Genomic DNA, 23753 nt, shown 5'->3' with positions numbered 1-23753 from the left:
GCCCCGCGCCACATCATCTCGACTGTCTTAGGAAATCCAAACAAGTGCTAAGAAAGGACCGCGAGGACACAAATATCCCTGTTACTGTGCTGTTGACATACGTTTCTTGACATATTAAAAAACAGAGTTTCATAGAAGATAAATATAGAATAGAATACTTGTTTACAAGGGATATATCGAACTCTGCGGGGTTTTTAAAAAACTTTGTTTCCTTTTTTCGTAAGTAAAAAGCTCAATGTCATCCTTTTAAGCATACGTTTACACACAATTCATCCTATTCACACTTAAATGCATCCGATTAAAATACACACTAGTGGCTATAACAACAAATTCCACTTTCCATCGAGATACTTTTAGCATATCCTGAAATGTGATCTTTACAGATGGATAAAAGCAAAAGATACTAGGGATTGCATGCTAACAGGTCATATGGACTCCTATAAAAAAAGAGATGGCAAAATACAAGCCAGAGGAAAGAGCAGACTATGGAAGGGTAGATTAATATTTGCACAGAGCCTTGAAGGCAGAATGATGTCGAAATAGTGTGTGTGTATGTGTGCGTGTGCGTGTGTACATAAAAACCAATTCCTTCAAGGGCTGGATTACTTCATACATTAGTCACTAATCTCTCGCAATGTTCTGATGGATGTTATGGTCTGAGCTTAACGCACCGTGAAATCTGTTTGAGCTGTATTGAAACAAGTCGGTGTTTTCTGCCGCAAATTGTTCTGTTTAAAGCTTTCCTTTCACAACACACCTTAGCTATTCGGAATAATTTTTGCGAGTAGGGTAGAAGATAGCCGCTGAATGTCGGCGCTGAGGGAGAAAGAGGTGGGAGAGAAACTCCAAGATCCTAAATAGGTGTAATTAAAAATTCTCCTTGACATCGTTTTTTTAGGTAACCTGTGCTTGCAGAGGACTTGAAGGGGAAAAAACCCGCTGATTTTCATACTTTTAAAAGTATTAATTAAAACAAGAACCGAACAAACGAACCCCGAATGATCATTTCAGCATTTGTATAAACTCTTCGAGTTCGTGGACGACACTGATTTGAATTCAGCAGCACAGGCAGTTAGCCCCCCAACCTTTCCTTTTCCCGAATTAGCCTTTTTGAGGCTTTCCTGATCACTTCTGACAATACAAATCAGCCTTAACTTTACGCCCGTCGGGCGTAGGCAACGCGTGCTAACTTTTTATTACCAACAGATACTCCCCGGCTTTCAACCCGCTGAGGATTCGCCCGCTGTAAATGCCACTGGGGATGTCTCCACCAGAAGTAACCGGAGCCCCGTAGTGCCAGCGACCTTCCTGAAGCGCGTTTTCCTTGGACCGAGAGATGACAACAGGATTACATGTCACCTGCTGTTCTTCGTGGGAAAAATAAAATAAAAAAACAAACCAACTCAAAACCAAAACAAAACAACCCCCCCACCAAAAAAAAAAAAAAAAAAAGAAAAAAAAAAAAAAAAAAAGGTAGGCAGAAGGCAGATGTACAGGATTTTCACAGGCTGCCCCTACGTCAGGCGGTTTGCCTGCAAACCTCTCCGCCTGTAAATTGTCAGCTTTTCTGCAGGGCTGAGCCCGGCGAGAAATTCTGATTTGACTCGAGGAATTGCAGAGGACTTTCATACCTGGCGGCAGCTCAAGAGGAGAACCTCTCATCTCCCGTGACTAAAATAAGGCGGGTCCATAGGTGGCATCTCTACCCGCCAGCCGGGATGGGGATGAAAGGGCGGGCAGCCCTGCTGCCCCCGCGGCCCTAGCCAAGCTTCTCGGTCAAGGCTGTCCCACGACAGGTTTCCCTCCCTCACGCCAGCACAGACATCACGCTCTACTCCTTATTACCGCCTTTATTTAGGGGGCAGCTTTTATTCGGGGGAAAGGAGAAAGGAAAACATGGTGGCCGAGCGTCAATAAAATGCACACGCACATATATTACACACAAACACAAAAATAAAATACGAAAAAATTTACTCTTCTCTTTCCAGTAGCAATGGTCTTGGCCATAAACGTATAACGCCAGCCAGTACAGGAGACAGTGCCTGACATTTCCTTGAGCCCTTTCCCCTCTCCCACCCCCTCCAATAATTAATTTAAAAAGCTGCACTCTCTTTGTGTTAAAAACACTACTTTTATAAATAATTTAATATCCTCCCTTTCCAGGAAATGCCAGTTGCCGGACAGGAGAAAAGGTTTCTTTTGGCACAGTGATGCATTGCTTTGCAGTACAGACCTACGGCTCCACAGCAGACCCCGGCCCCCTCCCCTACTCTCTCCCTGCTGTTCCCCGCCCCCGCCCTCCTCCCCGCCCTCCCAAGCGCACAGCGCATCCCCCAGCGGCCGCCACCGCGCCCCTCCGCGGGGCACCCCCGCCCTGCTGCCCCAGGCCTCGGTAGCAGGAGATGTGGGGACAAGAGAGGGACATAGAAAGGAGATGGCGAGGGACTGGCTTAAGTCAAGTAGTCTCAACGAGCAGTAAGAAGCACTTGAGGCTCATGGCTATGTCCATACCGACAGTTGCTTGATTTTTTTTCTTTTTGTTTTCCTTTTTTTTTTTTTTTTTTTTTTTTTGGCTTAAGTTAAACCCACTGTCATTTCACTAAGGCACAGTCACCGAGGCTTTTGCTTGGAGGCTGCGGTCGCCTCTGGAGTTAAAGTGCGGGATCCAGAGCCTCCTCCTTTCCCCCTCCACGCCTCCCCGGGCAGGTCCCTCGCAGGGGAGGAGGGGGGCTCCATTAAGCCAATGGGGTCTCCACGGCGTACGGCTGGAACGAGGCCGAGCCCCCCGCCGCCGGCGGCAGCGGCCCGGCCAGCTGGAGGGGCCCGTACAGCGGGGAGCCGGGCGGCGGCCCCCGCCCTCCCTTGGGGAGGCCGGCGTGGAACAGCGGCGCCCGCGGCCGCTCCGCCAGCGGCGACGCCTCCCCCGGGGCCAGCGCGGGCCGCCCGCCCCCCAGCAGCAGCGGCGGCGGCGGCGGCGGCGAGGGCTCTCCCAGCCCGTAGGCGCAGAGCTGCAGGAGCCCCCCGCCGTAGAGGGCGGCGGCGGGCGGGGGCTGCGCGGCAGGTGGGTAGGGCAGCAGCGGGTAGGGGCCGGGCAGCAGGTGCGGGGGCGCGGGCGGCGCCGGCCACAGGAGGCGGGCGTGCGGGGTCGGCGGCGGCTGCGGGGCGGCGCGGGGTCCTGCCGGCCGCTGCAGGAGGCTCTCGATGGCGAAGGAGCTGGAAAACTTGGCGGCGGCGCCGCCGCCGCCCGCCTGCCTCGCCCCGCCGCCCCCCGCCGCTGCGTCCTTGGTGCCCGGCGCGCAGTGACAGGGCGAGGAGGCGCAGCAGCACCGCGGGGAAGCGCCGGGGGACGCGGAACCCGCTCCGGCCGCCTCCTGCGGCGCTTGCGGCGGGACGCCGGCGGCGGGGCGGGCGGGCTGCGGCGGCGGGGCGGCGCGGCTAAGGCGCTTGCGGCGGCGGCGGAAGACGCCGTCGGCGAAGGTGTACTCGCTGCTGGGGTTCAGCATCCAGTAGTTGTCCTTGCCCCAGGGCCGCGCCGGGTCGCGCAGCACCTTGACGAAGCAGTCGTTGAGGGAGAGGTTGTGGCGCACCGAGTTGCGCCAGCCGGTGTAGGCGCCGCGGAAGAAGGGGAAGCGGCTCATCAGGTAGTCATTGATCTCGGCCAGGGTCAGGCGGCCGCCGGCCGAGTCGCGGATGGCCATGGCTATCAGCGCGATGTAGGAGTAGGGCGGTTTCGGGCGCCGCGTGTAGGGTTTCCCCTTGGCGCTCTCGGCAGGCGGCGGTGGCGGGGGCTGCGGCGTGGGGGGCGGCGGCGGGGGATGCCCCGGCCGCCCGGCCACGCCGCCCGGGCTGTTGGCCGCGCAGTCACCGTCCGAGCCCAGTTCGCTCTCCGCCGGAGCCGGGGAGAGCGAGCCGCTGCCTTCCTGGTCGCTGCCGGTGCTCAGCTTGTCCTCATAGTGCTGCGAGAACACCTCCAGCTTCATGGCGGCGGCGCCGCCGGCCCCCCCGCACCCCGCGGCTTCGCTGGGCGGGCGCGACCCCCGCCCCTCGGCGCGGCCTCGAGGGAGGCGGGCGGCAGCGAGGCGACCCAGCGGCTTTCTGTCCCCTCGCCGGCTTGGACAGCTCCGCGGCGGCAGGAGCCCGCCTCTGCTCCGCTCGGTGCCCGCCTCAGCCCGCCGGCCCGGGGTCGCTAGCAGGGGCCGGCCCCTTCGCGGCCGGTGGGCGCCGAGGACGGGCTGCGGTGCCCTGCCGCCTTCGGGACTGGGCGATTCCTCCGGGCTTCCACCTCCTTCTTCCCCACTGGGGTGCTCGCTCTCCTTTCGCCCCCTTTTTGTCCTTCTCGCTCTTTACTCTCGCTGCTCCATGGGGCCGAAGGAGAGGGGCGAGGAGGTCCCCGTGGAGCCGGTGCGAGTAGAGGGCGGGGGGGCGGCTGCCGGAGCCGGCGCTTCTCCTAGTCCGCCCGGGCTCGGTGCTCCTCGGGGGCGCTGCCGCTGTTGCCGTTCGACGCTCGCCGGGCGCGGGGAGAAGCTCTCGAGGGCCGTCGGGGATACTCCGCTCTCTCCGGCTTCGATCCCTGTCAGTGTCGGGACGCCGGGCTGGCTCCTCGGTGCGAGGCGGGCAGCAGACGGGTTATTAGTGTTATTAGTGTTATTGTCATTATCTCTCCCTTCCCCTGTGGTTGTGTGTCTCTCCACCACTTTCAGACCAGCCCATTATAACGCCGGCGAGAGGCGGAGCTAGGACAAAGATCTGAAAGGGTGGTGGGTGGAGAAGCAAGGTAGCAAAGGTGGGTATGCCCTAATAAGCCGTATCAGAGCCATAATTAGCCAAGATGACAGCGAGGTCTTGTTGGAAAGTCATTTTACGAAACTTGTTTGTATTTTCTCCTGCCAGGTCCCTCCCCTTCCCGGGTATTTCGAACGAAGCCGCAGTTCGGCGCGACTAAGCAGAGCCGGCCCGCCTCTCAGGTGTAAAATGCAGAATGACTTATAGGTGGCAGAGCTGAACCTGTTACGTGCAGTGATTTATTTTAATAGCGCCGTATAAAGCAACAACTTGTAATATGACAGCTCAACAACCTGTTGGAAAATAATACATGGCTTTGCAGTTGTGAATTCCTAATGATTTATGTAGCCTGACAAAACAGTTTCAGTTCTGGTCTCTCTTTCCTTCTGTCATAAGCACACCTGGTGCAGAGGTAGAATGGGAACAGGTAGGCAATGCTTTGGAGCTTTGCTATGAGAGAGTTAGACAAAGCCTTAATCTCAGTTTTACATGTGCTACTGTTTCTGTAGTAGCATTGCTTAAGCTCTTCTGGATGGTGCGTTTGTAACCTCTCTCTTACAACTGCCACTCTCTAGTAAAATATTTTATTGTGTAGGCTTTGGGTTCGGGTTTTCTTTAATGGCAGCTTTAACATTTTTAAAATCACTGCGAATTTGTAAATTTCCAATAAAACTTGGGGCAATGTATTCTGCAATTTTACCTGGACACTCTTCTTTCTAAAAAAAATTAGTCATCCTTTTTGGGTTTGTTTTTAGGTTTAAGTTGTCAGGGTTTTCCTCTCCTTCAGAGTGGTTTTTTTTTTGTCTCCTTCAACATCATGCTAGATAGAGCAACTCAATGAAGAGAGCTAGCTGGCAATAGCCTCTCTGAAAACTCCCTGTTCTGCTCACTGTTCAGAGTCCATTGCAAAATTCCATTTCACTTCATACAGCAGTAGCGCTGGCGTCTGCAAAACAATAACAAAAGCATCAGCAGAAATCCAGTGTGGTGCTTATGTTTTATTTCTCATATGTATGCTTTGAATTTTGTGTCCTGGAGTAACAGCGGGGTTGCTCCATATTTTCCAAAAGCAGTCTTTCTAAATCAGACCTTATTTTAGAATAAATACATAATGCAGAGTCACTCTGGTTAGAACTATTTCACTGTGGTCTGGCTCTCAAGGAGTATTGGAGAGGAAGATGAAAAAAATGCAGGTTTAAAAGACTAAGAGGAGAAACAAACAGCCCTACTTTCTATCTTGATCTCTCTTGAACAGAATATATGTTCCCCCCCACACACCTGCATTTTGTTTCAAAGCTTTGCCATTTCTTCAGTCTGCATGAGTTTACATGGTAAATACTGAAGAGTGAGAGGTTCTTCTGCCCCTCTCATTGCATTCTTGACGACTTTAATAGAAATAATAATACACTGCTGTTCTCACAAAAGCTGTACCAGTTGAGAAAAGCAGGCGATTCAGAAAGACAAAAATAAGAGGAGGGAGACCTCTCTTGGTTCATTGTTGTTGTTGTCTCCATGTAATGTAAACTGAAATCCTTCAGTAAAGTGTTGTCTTAGCTGTAGGTGCCAATGTTTGTGTTTAAGGGTATGGGAAAAAGGTATCATTCCTTCCAAAACTCATATTTTCTACGATGATGCCAATGGCAAGGGTAGGTTTGTTCCTCTTCCTGCTTTTGTTGTAAATAGCAGTGAAGTAGCGATGATTTGCTAGCTTGCCTTTGATGTTTATTTTATTACCGTTTCACTATTTGTGTGGAAAATGTACACATTGTCTCTTATCTTTATTCAAAGAACTTAAAAAGTCATTCAAATGCTGTAGGTAAACACGTCAGACATAACAGAAGCTTTTTCACAGCCATACTTCAAGTCTAGGAGTGGATGGCAAAGCTGGTTTTGCAAGATTCAAGAGGGGACAGAAGCTTGTACTCAAAATAATACAAAGATAGCTATTAATGGGTGGGAGCAGGGAACCTTTCTAAGATCAGCACTGACTCTTGTTGTGGCTCAAGGCCCCTTTGCTATCTCTGAGCCAGTGCCTCTTGTAAACTGTCCCTTGAAATCTCTGGTGGCTCTGACCTGAGAAAATATATGAAAGATGCTTATGAAACCCCTGTGCAGGGTTTAAACAGAGCCTTCCTGGCCTGAGTGAGAGCAATATCAAGCCCATTGCTAACGCTGCCCATGAAACACAAGCAAAGTTGTAAGAAGTAGTGAAATAATCCAACTACTCCCATCTCTCAACACTGAGAGTGTATGTAACCTCAAGTCTTTTCCTGCTATAGTTTTTAAAAAGGCACAGTATCGCCTTCAGGTTTATAAAGATTAACACAATCATCGGAAAAACTGATTCTGTTAAGTAAACTTCACATCAAAAGCACTTTGATGTGCTGTATTATAGCAAAGCCAAACACCCCACCCCCATCACCCCAAGAAAAACCTCCAAAAACCTCCAGTGAAGCAAGGTAAAAAAAATCTAATTCTTTGTTCTAAAATGAAATGTCTCTTCCTCTTTAGATCAGCAGAGCAGGACTTTTTTTGATGTCCAATCCCCTCTTTTCCTACCCAAAACAGTATCCAGTCAAAGACAAACGGAGAAATGTGAATGGTTGCTTGAAAATCACGCAATCAATTTTGCTTCCCAATTTTTGTAGAATTTCACTCATTTAATTCAGAAATAGTCTGCCAATGGGTATTTGGAAATAGGGTTGTATAGTCCTTTGCAGTTTGCTCAAGCTACTAATTACAAAAATATTCCTTACTAAATGTAGAAATATGCTGTGCTGTCTGGTGGTTGTGAGTGTATTTTTGGTTGATCCATGTTGTCTCCATGGTATTTTAAACCATGGAGACATGTGTTTTTTAGTTCAGCGAACGTCGTTCAAAGGCGTGTCACAAAATGTTCCTGGTTCAAATTCTTTAAAAAAATTATTTCTTCTAGTTTTTTTTGTTTTTTTTTTTTTCCCACCCAGTTCTTTTTTACTTCTCTTTTCTGCCTTCTGTCTCTCCAGACCACTAACTATAGATTAGGGAAGGTTTCCAGGTAAGGTCATATAAGAACAACTGGTCAATAAAGGTCTCTGTGGTGTCTGGGAAAGTCCTATAGTTAGTGGCAGGCAAGCTTATTTGTGCACCTGAGATGTCCACCACACCAGCTGGACAAAGTGCTCCATCATCTCTTCTCCTCCTGTGGCAAGCTGCAGGAGTGCACTGCCTTGCCAGGAACGATCAGGCTGGACAATGCAATACACGGCGTGAGAAACAATGGAGCAGTTCAAAGAGCTTGCTCTGGACGGGCTGCTCGCAGCGGGAGATGTGCCTAGCATGCATAAATGAACTACAGTCTGTGAGGCTTGGCTAATTGTACTATGTATATTTTTGTAGTTGAAGGAAATCCAGCTAGAGACTGAGCTGTAAGAAAGGAGGTTGGTGGAAATTCCTTTAGACCTTAAGAGGAAGAGTTTGATCACTGAAGCAGTCTGCGTGAATTCCCTCATTGGGAAAGACTGGTACTTTTTCAGAGGGACATCCATTCCCTGTGGGTAGAGATTTTCTCATGTCTTTGGCAGGTACTAAGAGCTGAATTTACAATGGGGAGTTCCATTTCAACTTTGTTTCATGCAGTCTTTATTTTCCTCGGAGTCATTACTCAGAATGAAATTTTCCCATGCTGAGAGCTTAGTATCACTTCCTCCCTGTACCCACTTCATGTTCCATAAAAAATGTCTGCATCTAAGCAAATTTTTTTTTCTCCAGAGCCATGGATTGTGACAGAATGGGCAGGCACAGATTTTCTCATGTGAAGGAAGTGACATTATTGTTCTTGTTATTCATGCTTAGTACTGAAAAAAAAAAAAAATCCAGATTCTTACACCATCCTTTTCACCGACAAATCTCAGACCTCTCCCATTTTACAGGCGACAAGGAGTGAAGGTGAGTCCTGCTGAAAATAATTTGGTAAGTCAGTTGCAACCCTGCCTGTAGAGCTGAGCTCTCTGGAGCCCTTGTCCTGTGCTGTGTCCACTGAGGTATCCACCACAAGGCCTCACTGGAAAGTGCTGTACTATTTAGCAAGGAGCTGTCAAAATGGAGATTGCTTTGTCTCGAGACTCAGATAATTTATAGCTAATTCTCGCTTTTTACTAGTGCTGTGTTAAGCCTCCAGGGCTTGAATGAGGTTCCACACTGGCATAAGATGAACCTCTCTGGAATATATTGCAGGTTTGCAGTCTGAGAAATACGTGACATAAAAGAGTGCAGGGTGAGGTTAAATCAACACAGTATTTACAACATATTTTGTGATGACTTAATTCAGTAACTGTCCCCAAAGGCTTTTCTCATGGCTGATCACTGGTTTTCATGTAACTGCGCCACAAGAGACAAAATCCAAATGGTGATGGACTTAGGGGCTTGTGGATCTCTTCAAGGAAATTTTTCTTACAGTAAGGAAGAAACTGGTATTGGAAAGCAGCACATGTATCGATAATCCTGGATATAATTGCCAGGAGAGAATTGCTTGCTAAGGGGCAGGCTCCACCACAATTAGAAGTTATGCTGTGTTATGCTTGTTATGAAGTTATGATGCAGAAGCCATTTGGTGAAATTCTGTGGCTCTCTGCCAAGCATAGTGAATGGTTTTTGCTACTGGTGCCAAACAAACTTAAAAAGAAACCATCATAGCATGTTTTTGCTGGTGCCGGACCAAATATCTGTTGGCATCAAACTTGGTATTGATGCCAGAGGCTTGCTATCACTGGCCCGTGATATGAGGAAACCCCAGCTGAGCTGTTACAATAGCCTCTCACTGCCTTCAAGTCCATGCATTGATGGAGGAAAGTAAACAACCTTGTAAGAAGAGAATTACAGCAAAATTAACCAAGGGATGAAGGACTTCGAATATATGATGGAGACTCACTGAACTTTGCTAGTCTTTGCTGGAGTACACCTAAGCCAACTCAAACCCACATATATTTTACATGGGTAAACAGTGACTAGAGATATGAAGGATATGTTTCAATTCAACAAAGTTAAAATACTATTTATAGCACTGTGGGTCAACAAATTAATCACCTTGCCAATAATATTCTAGTTGAACAGCAATAAGTATTTAACATTCTTACTCTGGGTTGGATTTCTTTTGTTGTTTCTTTGTTTTCAAAAAGCTTTTTCTGGGTGGAATCCCATGATTTATATAGGCATTAGCCAAATCTATGAGTAAATAATCGTGTGAAAACCTTCTTGATTTTTATTTTTTTCCAAGACCAAGTGAAATGCATTGTAATGGAGCTATTTGGGAGCAGGCTGCTGACAGTCAGACTTTGCTGTGGTAGGTAGTATTTGGCAGTACTACCCCTAAATTGTACCTCTCTGGTGCATTTTCTGCCTTCCGTTTGCTGTGTTCTGTTTTCCTTCTGTGCAGCCCCCCCTGGACAGCTCCAGAACCACTGGTATCTTTGAAAATCTGGTCCATGCTGCTGCTGGCTTGCTCCTGGAACAGAGAGCAGAGTTATAGCGAGGGCACATCCACTGCAGTACGTCAGGTGGCGAGAGACGGGGATTTATGTCCTGCAAACTTGCTCTAGAAAGCGAGTGTGTTTTCACCACCTTTCAGATGGCAGAGAAATGTAGCCAAGACTTGGAGAGCTGGTCCTTCTGTTGCTGCAGATGTAATAAAATCATTACTTTGTTGAGTTGCATGCGCTGTGATTTCCAGTTCCTAGGTGAGTTCTTAAGGGATTAGCTGAGTTTCAGTCTCTTTAAGGTGTGAATAAACATCCTGTTGCCTCACACCCATGAAATTTCTTCCCTACAGATGTCAGAGTGCTTTGTGCAGAGTGTTGCTATTTTGGTTCTCTAAGAAAAGGTTCACAGGTTTTGAATGCCTTGGCCAAACTTACATGATCTAAGACGGGAATGAAACATGGGTTTCCTAATTCCTCCACTACTGCTCTACCTACTAACCCTGTTGTTTCCCTGAACCTTTACATATACTTTAGTAGATTAATAATTAACCTCCAAGTGGGGCACTTTGAAGCAAATGTAAAATGAAACCAAACACTTGTCATGGTTTTTAGTCATACCAGATTTGCAAGTAGGGTGTGTTTAAACGATGCAGGTAGATAAAGTCTTGTTAATTTAGATTAGAGTAAAAGTCAGTGCCTTATCAAAGCAAGTGACTAATTAGGAAAACTATTACCTTTTGGAAAAGAAATAGTTCAACCATCACTCAAAATTATTTTAACTAATTGAACTGTGCAACTGCTCAGGCTCATGCAACTGCTGGGAAAGAGGAAAGGCAGAGAGCTTTTCCCAGGAATTTCCAGTGTTCTGGGGATTTTTTGATAATTTTGTTTTTAGAAAGTTAACAGTACTTGTCATCACTGTGTAAACAAGGAGAAGGGAGGAGAGTCCCGTGAGTCATCAAGGAGCCAAACATAGAGAATTTAGGTGAAGAACTGGAGCATTTTTACTAAATACACTGCCTTCATTCTCTTCACCTTACTGAGCCAATAGGAGAAAAAAGTGCTCATGAATGGTTTGAAATGATGAAGTGAATCTTAGGTCTGTAATAACAGACATTGGGCATTTGGGAACCTGCAAGGGTGGAAACACTAGGGCAAATTCATGGTGTGAAAAGAAAGATTACGATCAGACTGTATTTATGTTCAGACAGATACATGCAATTGTGAAGAATCATTAAATAACTGTTAACCACACCTGCACAGAGCCTCTGGCAATGCTGGCTTATACAGAATCTCAAGAACTGCCATGTGCCTGACGTCATACCTTTGCAAGGAGAGAAAAGTCTTGGGTGTCAGTCCAAGACTGGTAAGTAAAATATAGTCCACGGATTTGTGCCAGTTTAATGTCTGCAAGTGACTTTCTGGTGTGTCACACCCAGTATCTTCTGCCCTGTAAACCTGTCAGTAGTCCTGATTTGTTTGCTTATGACCAGGTCTTACTAAACATCTCTAAATCTGTTTTAATGCAATGGCTCCTTCCCTCTAAGTCAGTCAGGACTGTGAAGAGTGAGTGAGTGAGTGTGAGTGAGTGAGTGAGTGAGTGAGTGAGTGAGTGAGTGAGTGAGTGAGTGAGTGAGTATGTGTGCACAGAGGAAGTCTAGCACAAACAGGATCCTAACTTCTCCGGGATTGTAATTGCTACTGTGGCACCAGATGCTGCTTTGGGTTTCTTCTTACATGGATCATTTTCCCTTTTAAAAATATTGGGAGGTTTTGACATTTTTTTCATGATGGAAATGACATTTCCGAACCTTTTTATTTTTACTGTAAAAAATAAATTAATGGAAATATAGGCGGGAGGGAATCAGGCAAGTTAAAGGTAGCATAGGAAAAAGAAAAGGGAGCAAAACTGAGATGAAGAGGTGAAGATGAGGGGAAAGTTGGAGTAGAGAGCTCCAACTGAGAACACATTGCAGAGCAGTTCCACTTAGACTGCAGAAAATTTTCAGGATGCCCAACAATCTCCAATTTGACTGCTTCTGCTGGTGTAATTTTTTGGACTGCTCACCTCTACAGCTTTCCTCAGGCTAGGGAGTTCTCTGGCTTTTCGTTTCCCATGGTGCTTTTGGAAACGATTGTCTTTCATCTACTTTTTGTCTCTTGGAGTATACTTCTCCAGTCTTTCAGGGCTAGGGGTGGTTGAGGAGTGGAGGATTTTTTTTTGTGGTTGATTTTGGTTTTGTTTGCTTTACACGGAATAAAAATTGCAAAAAAAAAAAAAAAAGGAAGCAAAAAGGGACGGTTTAACGTCAGTATGTAATTCCTAAAGGGGTTTGGGTGCATCAGTTTGAAAGTTCTTTCTACTTGCAATTTCTGTACAAAATATTTCCTGCTTTTATTTTTTTTTCCTAGAGATAATCTCTAGCAACTGTTAAGAATAGTAGATTATGAATGAGAAACAGAGCATGACTGATAGACAAAGGGATTCAAAGATCTGCAGACTTCAATGTTCATATATGAGAAGTGTAAGCTTTGGCACCTGGCATTGATGGATCAGGCAATGGAGATATTTACTCATCATTTACAAGAGTTCTTCTTCATAGCTTGATTTATTTATGCCATAAGGGTTTGGAAGACGGTCCATTTTTACCTTTTCCATCTGACACATGGTCAGTGCCAAGGCCCAATATAAAGATTTTTTTTATGAGTTATCTAAGTGGTGTGGGGAAAATGACCTCCTCCAGTGTTACTTTAAGAAATAGTCATCTCTGTGAATAAATCTTGGTGACTTGGATAGAGTTTATTTTGAAGGCAGGATGTAACACCCAATACCCTCTTACCCCTACTCTGGCCTTTTAATGTACTATCATTAAAGTTTGGCCCCATGAGGAAAATTGGTGTAGTCAGGTGCAGAGGCAAACTGAATAGGTAGGGCTCTCACTCCAGTGGGCCTGCATTCAAACCTTGAAAACTTTGTCAGGAGCCATAACTATTCCCAGTTGAGACTTTAATTAAATGGTGTTGGATATGAGAGTATTCTATTATACTGGCTTGTGCTGCTGAAAGAAATAGTGCTGTGCTTCTTGATTGAAGAGACAGAGTCAAGTGAATAATTCACAACAAATAATTAGTCTAAATGTTCCTAAGTGATTCTTACAGAATCTGAGTCTGGTTGAGAAAGATCCCTATTTATTAATGCCATAGGACTCCCTTCCACCAGGGGAAAGTTTATTTATATAAGATGAGTAAGTTAAAGTATAGACTTGCAAGTTCTTCTTGAGTCATCAGACCCAGAAAACATGTATTTTATATTAAGGTTAGTACAATCTTTCAAACAAAAACATTTATGAGTGTTCTTTAACTGATGGGTACATGATGACTGACATTCCAGAACCTCTTCTGCGCACACCTACGCTGGCATACTTTTGTACATGGGAGTAATCCTAATTAATTTGGGAGAATTGCTCTTGTGCATGAATGTATTCATTAGTATTTGAAACACCATGGTATGGTGAGTCTTCCAGATACAATCTTGATCTTGCACTTAAAGGTGCCCACAATGTCCCATCCGGTCTTTAGGGCTACCTTAGCTCTAAGAACTGGCCAGCACCCAGTCCTTCCCCTGAGGGCTTTAGCATGGCTAAATTCTCTTCCTTACAAAGAAGTGGCTGTCTAGAGGGAACTGTCCTTCGTCTGTGTTATCTCCTGACCAGAGGCCTCTGTGTGGCAGGAGAAAGTGCTGGCTTAGAGGGACAGCCCTTGTCAGGAGCCTTGGTGCTACTGAAACAGTGTGGACAATCACACACCAGCTTCTTGAGGCCATGTCCTGGCTCTTTTTAATTTGCAAGTGCAAAATGTAACTTAAATGAATATTTGTGTTCATTTTATCCCTTGAAGCTTTGATAAGGTATTATTGCTCCCACCTGCTCTTCACAGGAAAGAGCAGCACTGTTTTTCTCTTCAGCAGTGTATTTTTGGGTGTATTGGCAGGGTTTCTGTCCTAGCGAAGCTGAAGAGTTTTGCCCAAGAACATTGCAGGGAAACAGTCTTTTTCTGCATGTTGTGAGTTTTCCTTTTCAGAGGTAAGATTTGATGCAGCCTAAATTTTTTTCTTTTTTTATAAACACCATTTCAGTTTGTTACAAGGAAACTATTGACTAAGTTATGAAAGTGTTCAAAAGTTATAGCATTAGAAAGAGTGGTTTTATTTTAAACAATGAAGAACACCGATAGTTTTACAGGCAACAAGAAAACAAAGCCAAAGAACCAAATATACAATAGTCAGTTTGAACTGAAAATTTGTACCTTTAAAGATTTATAAGTATGTAGATTCTGCTTTGCAGATAGTGGGTTCTCAGTGCTGCTGCCTGAAATCTTAAATGCCTGCACATGTTGTCACGCCAGGGAATTGTTATAATTTCATCCCAAAACAGATGACTGTAGTTCATGAAGTGATTTTCACCCTGTAGTACTTATTTCTCTCAGCTGAAAGGAAGGCTAAGTCTTCCCAGGTGGCCACCTGGGATGTATTACAGAGCTCTGAAAAAGCATTTAACATCAATTTCGGTTGGTCTGTCTTTTCTTATGGAGCACCTAAAATGGAGGTTCTCCAGTTTTTAATGCTTGAGATACTCTGCTTGTTTATTAAGGTTATTTATGAAGAGATTATTTATGTAAGACAATTGTGCAAAGAAATGCTACTTTCATCATTAAATCAAACTTCTTCCTGATGTTAAGATAGGATTTAACACACTGAGCTAAACAAAACCATTGTGTAAGCTGACAGGGATTGTCCCTCAAGATTTATTTGCTGCTTAAAAGCTGCACACTGTGTTCCACCTCAAGCATTGCAGATATTTTCTTCCTTTACCTGGCTGCCACTGGTTTATAGTCCTCTCTGGTATGACTTGTGCAGAAGGTTGTTTCCCATCAGGCTATTTTGTAACATCTTTCTGTGAAGTGCTCGAACATTAGTGCTTGCTCCAGGAAAAGGTGAGTTAAGATGTGTTTTTATGTGTCCTGATAGCTGCCTTGCTTCATCAATACTAAAAAGGATGTCTTTATTGACACTGAGTGCTTTCCAAAAGTGTTCTTTCCACCATTACTGATGTGTTGCTTAACAGAGCTGGCTTAAGCTTGCCGCACTGAGTTTTGTGTTGTTTGTGTTGCATTGGTTGATTACCTCCTTCTGTTAACTTTCCATGCACAATTTAATTAAGCTGTGAATAATGGGATGTTTTATCAGATGGTACAGCATTATTAACTTCAGTGAAATGTTGTGTGATGAACCAGCTAAAGATCTGGACAATAATTTATACATTCTTCACGTTTAACTGTCAGTGCATTTTGGATGAAGATAGCTACCAGCATGGGTGATTGCAGCCCTGCTGCTGAAAGAGGTGTGTCTGTTTATGCCAGCAAAGTGCTTGACTGTTGGTATAAATATAATGGCATGGTAATTACTGGTTATAGATACGATGAAGATCAAACATTTTTTTTTTCCTTCTCATCCAGAATGCTTTTAATTATCCTGGAAGCATTCTTCCTGTCTTTTTGCATAAATAACCAAGTGTACAATGTTTCAGAGTTAGAAAAACCAAGTGAAATGAGACAATCGTGATGATTAATTTCTGCAAATATTTTTCTATGTATTAATTGCCCATGCACTGTAAACAGTATTCTCAGGTGCCTTTCTGTAAAAATTATTCATGACTTATTTTAGCTAAAAATCAACAACAACCAAAGAACCCCTTTATAATGTCTGTAATGTGCATACTTGCTATTTGTATAAGCAAAATGGTGTGGTTTCTTTCCTCTGATTAGATAACTTGTGGACCAAATTAATTCAATGCATATATGAATAATAGGAAAGTTAGAAAACAATCTATTGCTAACAATATCTAGTTTTAAAGTTGTTTTTCTTATGTATCTGGAAATTTAAATAAGCCTGGTCTGATTTCTTAGCAAAGCAAATAAAATGTACATTTCAATAGAAATCAAACTGCTCACAAATGTTTTCAGATGGAAGTTTGCTTTCAACAGCAAATGGCAGTGCAAAGTTTTCCTGCTCTTTTCAGTTCATACTTCTGGCTGAAAGGTGTATGCAGTGTGACACAACATGTTGTGACTCCTCAGCAAAATGTTGCAATTCATATTGGTCAAAGTATGCAGCGTTTCAGAGCGGTGCATAATTTGTGATTGCAACAATCTCAAATAGAGTTTAAGCAATGGGAGCACACAAAATGCATTCAGTGTTTCCATCTCATTCATAATTTTGACTCAGCAGTTCCAGCTGATTATTAGTAGTTTCTCCAACCAGCTTGGATTTGCTACGGGAATTCACTTTAACATACTGAAGAGTATTTTCATTAAACTTGGCCTATGTAAAAGTGGCTTTCTAAATTGAAATTACTGAACTAATCTTGGTGCCTTTGCTATTGTGTATTGCATCAAGCAACAAAATAAGCAAGAAACAAAGTGGTGAAAAATATTATTTAAACTGGAAGCAAAGCAGAATTCATTAGAAGGAGAATATGGACCATGCTCATTATAGGATTTGCTAATGCTCATAAGTTCTTCTAACTAAATTTAATGTATGCTAATCATTATTTATGAGCAGTTATTATCAACAATACTAATAACTTCTATAGCACTAATAATAGCTATCTGGGCTAATTAACTGTTTTAAATTGAATTTTGTAATATTTGCAATTTTTCTCACTTTTATGGGAACTAAATAAAATCACCCTCATTGCTTAACACAACTCCACTTCATACAGGACAATTCTGGTTTTGGAGACACGATTTGAAGAAAAATTAAGCGGTGCTTAAGAAAGTTCCTGCTTGTGCCAACAAAATAGATAGAGGAATAAATTCAACATAAATTCATTGAGCATGTTTTCTCTGTTAATATGAAACCAGTTCATTTTGGTGAAGTGCAGAAGGCTCACTTAAAAGTTTTGTACTGCAAACATTGTGTTTAGATGGTTCCAAATGGTGTGGTGGAATGCTCTTCTTGTGTTGGTTCTTTTCTGTTATTCTGAAAGAAAATGATTTTATGATCTCTAGGCCGTTGTTTGTTTGGGTTTTTTCATTATTCTTTTCTGTTTGTGAGGGGGGGAAAAAAAAGGAGAAGAAAAAGCTTCACCTAGCTGTAAACAGAAAGTAGAAGGCAAATTGATGGGAGCACAGAAAAGGAGCTTTCCTGGCTTTTACAATTGCCTCTTCAAAATGGTTTAAGGATGGTAATAGTGTGCGTTAGTCTGCAGATTCCATGGGACCTCATTCTATTTGAACAATGAGATACCATGTATATGTACCCTATGTAAGGCATAAAAAGAAATGTGAATGATAGCAATGCAGATATTATTGCTTCTTATAAATAATAATTAATGCTAATTAATGTTGACTCTGTATATTGTGGCTTGGATGAAACTCTGTCAGGAATTGGCAGACATGCTGATATGAAATCTCCACCCACAAAGATCTGCTGAAAGAGCAGTATCTGGTGTAAGGGGACCTGCCCTTTTAAGTGCAAAGAATACAAAGGTTTTCTAATTGTTTTTCACTTTTGCAGGGAAAACAAGCTTGTAGCTTTAGAGTCCGTCGGCATGCAAGTCTCCAGGAGCTGCAGACGTGAAACAAATGCAGGATCAGGTCATGTTCCTTATGTAAGCTTATAGGCAGTGCTGCACATTCACTGGATATAGCACACGCAGTGCAATGTTCTCCAACAGTACCGGCCCCTTCCCATGGGAGGATGTAGATGCTGATGCATTTGTTGAGGACAGGCAATGCCCTTTCCCAAATTGGGTGGGAGGCTGCTGAGCCATGCTGCTGTGTGGCTGTTCCACAAGATGCAGGAAGGCAGGCTGCACAAACTGGTGCCAACAAGGGAGGCTGACGCCTCCTCACTAGGCTTTGGTAAATCAGTATCTGCAAGCGTGTCCGCACATATGCAAACTATTCTCCCTCTGCCACTTCCCTCCCACTCTGAGCTGCCTTCCTCCCCACACTGCTCTTGAGTCAAGAGGTCAGTGCTACCACTTCTTTTTTCACCAGTCATGCTTTTCCTTATCCTCTGGGTGTTACTTTCCTTCCTTCCAGTTGAGGGGCAGCAAGCATTTGGCCAATTTAATGTTTTTCTGGGAAGGAAAGGATAAGACCTCAAAAACCAGGAGGCCTTCAGGCAAAATGTGATTTCCAATCAAAATTCTTTGTCTTAAGGGAGGGGATCTTTCTTACAAGGGACAGAATTTGCCCCTACAGAGTAGTTTTACCCACATCCTTCTGAAACACAGGAGTCTGTGTGCTGTCGATGTCAGGGATTATCAGGGGCAGAATGACCAGCTGCCATGATTAAATGATCCAGCTTCCCAGAGGGAGAGGAAGAGAAAGGAATTGTGTGTGGCCCTGAAAGCAAGAAGGAAAAGGAGAGGAGGAAGTGCCTGGTTGTTCCTGTCTTGGTGGGGAGCTTTGTGGGGTCCCTGGTGACTGGGTGAGCAGCAAACACCCTTGCTTACAGCTGTAGACCAGGCCATTTGCAAGAGCAGCCCTGCGCCTGCAGCAGCTGCCTCTCGGGGGTAAATGCTAGATGAAAACTGGGCCTGTGGAGCTGTATTAACTGGCATTTCAAAGGTGAGATGTTCTGTTTTCTTGTTTGTTTATTTGCTTCCCACTGGGGGATCAGTTATATGTTGAGATGGTTTGACTTGATACACACCTCCTTAGCAAATACGTTGATTCAACGTTTAGAGGATCATGTTTCTTTGTGGTGCAGAGTTATTTAATACAATATTTGTGGTAGGCTGATGACACTTGTGATGATCAAAAAGAATAAGTTGTGTATTTTTTTAAGAATGTGTTAAACCAGTTCTGTCAAAATAGAGACAATAAATAGCAGTAATTGTTTAGTCAGTTGAAAAGGAATAATTCGCCACGTTTTTTGAAACACAGTAGGTAATGTTTTGGTTGAATGTTTATGAAGAACCTATACTTACCTCTACATTTCTGAAGCTGGGCATAGAGTACTGTACTTGTTTTGTATGACTCTGGAATTGGAAAAACTGGACTATATCCCTGATCATGACAAGGAATGTCTGCATAAAGTAGACTAACTTTAAATGTTCAGATTTCATCTGCTAAACTGCTCTGGCAGGAGTGAAATGCTAAGATAGCAAAGGTAGACTACACCTTCCTTCTTAAGCTGAGGAAGGTGGGCAGGGACCAGGGAGATGGCACAGGTTCTGCCAGTTTGGTGGAAGCTTGTTGGTGGAAATCCCAACAGACCAGCTTGGGGCTGATCTTTCTTAACATTTTCCTTAATGCCTTGGGTGTAGAAGGTTGGAGCTGACTTATGAAATTCTCTGCTGACACAAGACAAGGAGGCATTGTCAAAGTAGAGATAATGTCCAATTCTTCCCATACAGGGAGTGTGAGGGCAGGAACCATAAAAACAGACTAAATGTTTAATAGCTGAAGGTTTCTGCCTTTAGTGGAAATGACTGTTCCCTAGGAAAAAATGCAGCACAAGGTGGGAAAGAAAGTGGCAGAGAAAGATTTGCATATGCTAATTGCCTGCAGAATAACTGTGAGCTTCTGGTGCAATCTGGGAAGAGTCAAATGGAAAGAGGGTGGTCGTTAATGGATTAGGTTTGCAGTTAGGAGGTGACTAAAAATGAGACTCTGTTACAATCTTACAGCTGGAGTAGGAAGAGCAGCAAACCTAACTGGACCTTCATGAGCTGTTGAACAGGGCTCTTGATTCAGAAGTTAGCAATATCAAAATTAGCATGATGGCACAAGGCTAACACAGGCCTTATTTTTCAATCAAAAAGGCATGTGTGCTTTATTTAGCTGTATAGTGCATATAGAATGGGAAATTACTGTAGACATTGATGATTAAGTCTGAAATCCAACATGTTTTAATACAGAATGATGATAATGTACCATTTTATTCATCTTAATTTTCATTAATTTCTCCATTTTGGACATATTTTAGACTTTATGGAACTTGTTATTTATAATTGGTCTTGTGTCAACAAGCAGCAAAGATCAGGCTGTCTGCCTTTACTGAGAGTTGGCTTAATTTAGTAGTAGTACTTAGCAGCTATGTAACGCTTCAAAATTTCAAATATTAGCTAATTAGTCATCAGACCAATTGCTTTAAATACTATCAGCCTTCTATAACAATGAGTAAATAGCTGTTGTTATCCATGTTTCTGAGAGGAGGAAATTCAGACGCAGATGGGCTGGTTATGTCCCTGTGTGTATTTATATATAGGTATATCAAAGGCACATATAGTTTCAAGTCTATCCACTTGTTAGACCTGATTTGGTGTCCACTGGTGCCAATGGAAATGGCTCTATCAGCTCCAAAGAGCTGCCTAATTGAATTACCCTGAAAAAGCCAGCTTCCAGATATTACCCACCTAGTATGGTACACTTTGAGATGAGTTGTGATGAAAAGCACATCTGCTCTGGCTGTCAGAACCCTTACTGTGGTTGCAGGGGACAAACAAGCACCCAAAGTGATGAGGTTTGCTCAGCACCCAGCGAACGAGTCCTAGAGGCGAGACTCTGTGTGGGCTCTGTCTTCTAGGAAAATAATATAAGAGCTTGAAAATATTGATTATAAAATGAGATTTTTCATGCGTTCCTAAGTAAACATCACCTGTTGATTTTTGGAAGAAGTCGCCAGGTATTTTGACAGTCCCAACATGTGTTTCTCAGTCTATTCAGACATCCAGATGATTTAAAAAATCCATCTCTACACTTCAGTGCTATGTGGGAGTTAAAACTTAGATAGATATGTCTGTTGACCTTTTCCTGAAAACTCTAAAACTCAGCCATGTATTTTTTTATATTGCTTTTCAAAACTAGTATTTCTGTGAAGAAGTAAAAAGGAAAGGAAAAAAATCTTAATCTCAAGTGTAAAGCTGAAAGATTATGGAAATCCTTAATGACATGGCCAGCAGCACTGTAATGTCATCTCAATGTGACATACCTATTCCAAGTTCGACCAGTTATGTGCATTCTTATGGTTCGGTTGTGTTCCTTGAAAGATGGAAATAACCCTTCACAAATTCAGGATCATATTGTCGCATGTATTAATTCAGAGTTCTCATTCCTTGAGCATTTACAATGCTTTACATAAGAGTTATTTGTTTCTGCAAATGTTCCTGCCCTTAAACTTACTCGGGTTTGTGACAGATAGCATAAAATGAGTAAAATCATATAGAAAATGTGCTTTTACAAAATATATTATTGAATTCCTTTTAATGTTAACATTTACTTGAGCCTAGTAGTCAATAGTATAGTATAGCCCAAGCTTTGAAAGAGGAGCTTAGAGTGGGAAAGCAGCACAGAGAGCATTTTCTTCACTGTCCTGCCACACGCTGCTAAATACATGTTTCCTTTGCCTGCCTTCCCAGGAACGTCTCAGTATATGGGAAATATCACAGTAACAAGAACATACAGAACAATCCTCTCTCTGGGTGCAAGCCCTATGCTGGGCTCCCAAACAAAGCTTTTCATGTTTGTTAATTTGCTACTCAGCAACAATTGGCAATGACAGATGCTGTAAGGGAGACCCCTCTTTAGGCTTATTTCTGTAAAGAAAAAATGATGATAAAAAGAGTCGTGTTCCTCCATGTGCCTCAAGGTGTCAGATATTATTGGGGCACTGCAGTCAAACCAGTGTGTTTGCAGCAGATCAAAGGGGTGAAACGAGCCAGAGATGGAGGCTGCTGAACCAAGCCCCCACCTGCTGCTGGCACGTGGGCTGCGCGTGTTACACTCAGCAGTGTGGGATCAATACTAACGCTGCAACGTGGCAGCTGTTGTGCTCAGCTTCTGTTTTCAGGTAACCTCCAGCATGTGAGGGGTTCTTCTTTCTGTCCTTGGGGATCTTAGAATAGCATATAATAGACGCATAAAATGGCTTTTGTTGGAAGAGACCTTAAAGATCATCTAGTTTCAACCCCGCTGCCACGGGCAGGGACACTTTACACGAAACCAGCTAGCTCAAAGCTCCAACCAGCCTGGCCTTGAACACTTCCAGGGATGAGGCATCCACAACTTCTCTGGACAATCTGTTGCAGTGCTTTGCCACCCTCTCAGTAAAGAGTTTTGCCCTAGTATCTGATCTTTAAACCTGCTCTCTTTCAGTTTCCCCCTTGTCCTGTTGCTCTTGTGGAAAGTCCCTCTCCATCTGTCTTGTAGCTCCCTTCAGGTACCGGAGGCTGCAATTAGGTCACCCTGACTCTAGTCTAAAAAATCCCAATTATCTTAGGCTTTACTCATAACAGAGGTGCTCCATCCCGGTGGTCATCTTCATGGCTCTCCTTTGGACGTGCTCCAGCAGTTCCATGCCCTTCCTTTGCTGTGGCCCCAGAGCTGGATGCAGTGTTCCAGGTGGAGTCTCACCAGAGCAGAGGGGCAGAATCCCCTCCCTGGCCCTGCTGCCCATACTGCTTTGGATGCAGCCCAGGACATGTTTTGGCTTTCTGGGCTGTGAGTGCCCATTGCTGAGTCATGTCCAGCAATGGGCACTCATCCACCAGCACCCCCAAGTCCCTCTTGGCAGGGCTGCTCTCAGTCAGTTCCTCTCCCAGCCTGTGTCGCTACTAGGGTTGCCCTGACCCAGGTGCAGCACATTGCACCTGGTCTTGTTAAACCACAAGGTTCCTGTGGGCCCTCTTCTTGAGCTTGGCCAAGTCCCTGTGGGTTGGCATTCCGTCCTTCAGGCGTGTCACTTGCACCACCAAGCTTGGTGTCATCTGTAAGCTTGCTGAGGGTGCACTTGATCCCACTGACGATATCATTAGTGAATATATTAAACATACTGGTCCCAGTACGGACTCCTAAGAGACACCACTTGTCACTGATGTCCTTTGGGACTTTGGGCCATTGACCACAACCAACTGGGCAACTGGATGCAACTGGGCAACCAGTTGCTTATCCACCTAACAGTCCACCTGTTGAATCCATCTCTCTCCAATTTAGAGATGAATTCTGGCTAGCTACATCTACCAAAAAAGAAATCTGAATTGGACCCAGGATTTGTATGCCCACTGGCATCAGCCTCCAGCATGGGAGCAGAGGAGGGCCTGGATCTCCTCACCAGGATGTCTGCTTGCTCTCCAGGGCAGCTGCTTTCCTTATTTCCCTTTATTTCTGGCTATGATGTTCCTCTTTCTTGGTGTTCCAAAGGAGACAATTCAGTGGAAATTCAAGATGGAGGATGTTTTACTTTGTGTCTGATAGAAAAGTGGCAGCTATGGTCTGCCACTCTGCTGACAATTTTATTGGCTGTATTGATACTTCTAGCCCTGTTCTCTTGTTCTCAGCCCTGGAGAGGAGATACCCCTTAATCCTTGGGGAATCCTTGATTCCCAAATTTCTCCAGGTACCTTTATATTCTTTCCTTGCAGCTTATATCTGTTTAAGCATTTTTGTCTGATTGGCTTGGGAATAAATTAAATCAAGGTTTCATTTTCTCAGTCCTCCGTTCTG

General features: G+C 44.2%; 2 protein-coding genes across 2 annotated transcripts in view; one reads left to right on the top strand and one right to left on the bottom strand.

Annotated features, from left to right (window-relative positions):
- Positions 1 to 23753, top strand: part of EXOC2 (exocyst complex component 2) — a 491144-nt gene that overhangs the window by 125647 nt on the left and 341744 nt on the right. The gene's annotated exons all lie outside the window — the stretch shown is intronic.
- FOXQ1 (forkhead box Q1) lies at positions 1836 to 4024 on the bottom strand. Its single transcript, XM_050970554.1, has one exon. The coding sequence runs from the start codon at positions 3978 to 3980 to the stop codon at positions 2736 to 2738; it is 1245 nt and encodes a 414-aa protein (XP_050826511.1). The 5' UTR covers positions 3981 to 4024; the 3' UTR covers positions 1836 to 2735.

This window comes from Serinus canaria, chromosome 2 (genome assembly GCF_022539315.1).
Source record: "Serinus canaria isolate serCan28SL12 chromosome 2, serCan2020, whole genome shotgun sequence".
Taxonomy (NCBI): Eukaryota; Metazoa; Chordata; class Aves; order Passeriformes; family Fringillidae; genus Serinus; species Serinus canaria.
The sequence above is the reverse complement of the archived record's forward strand: the minus strand, read 5'-3'. Positions and strand labels throughout refer to the sequence as shown.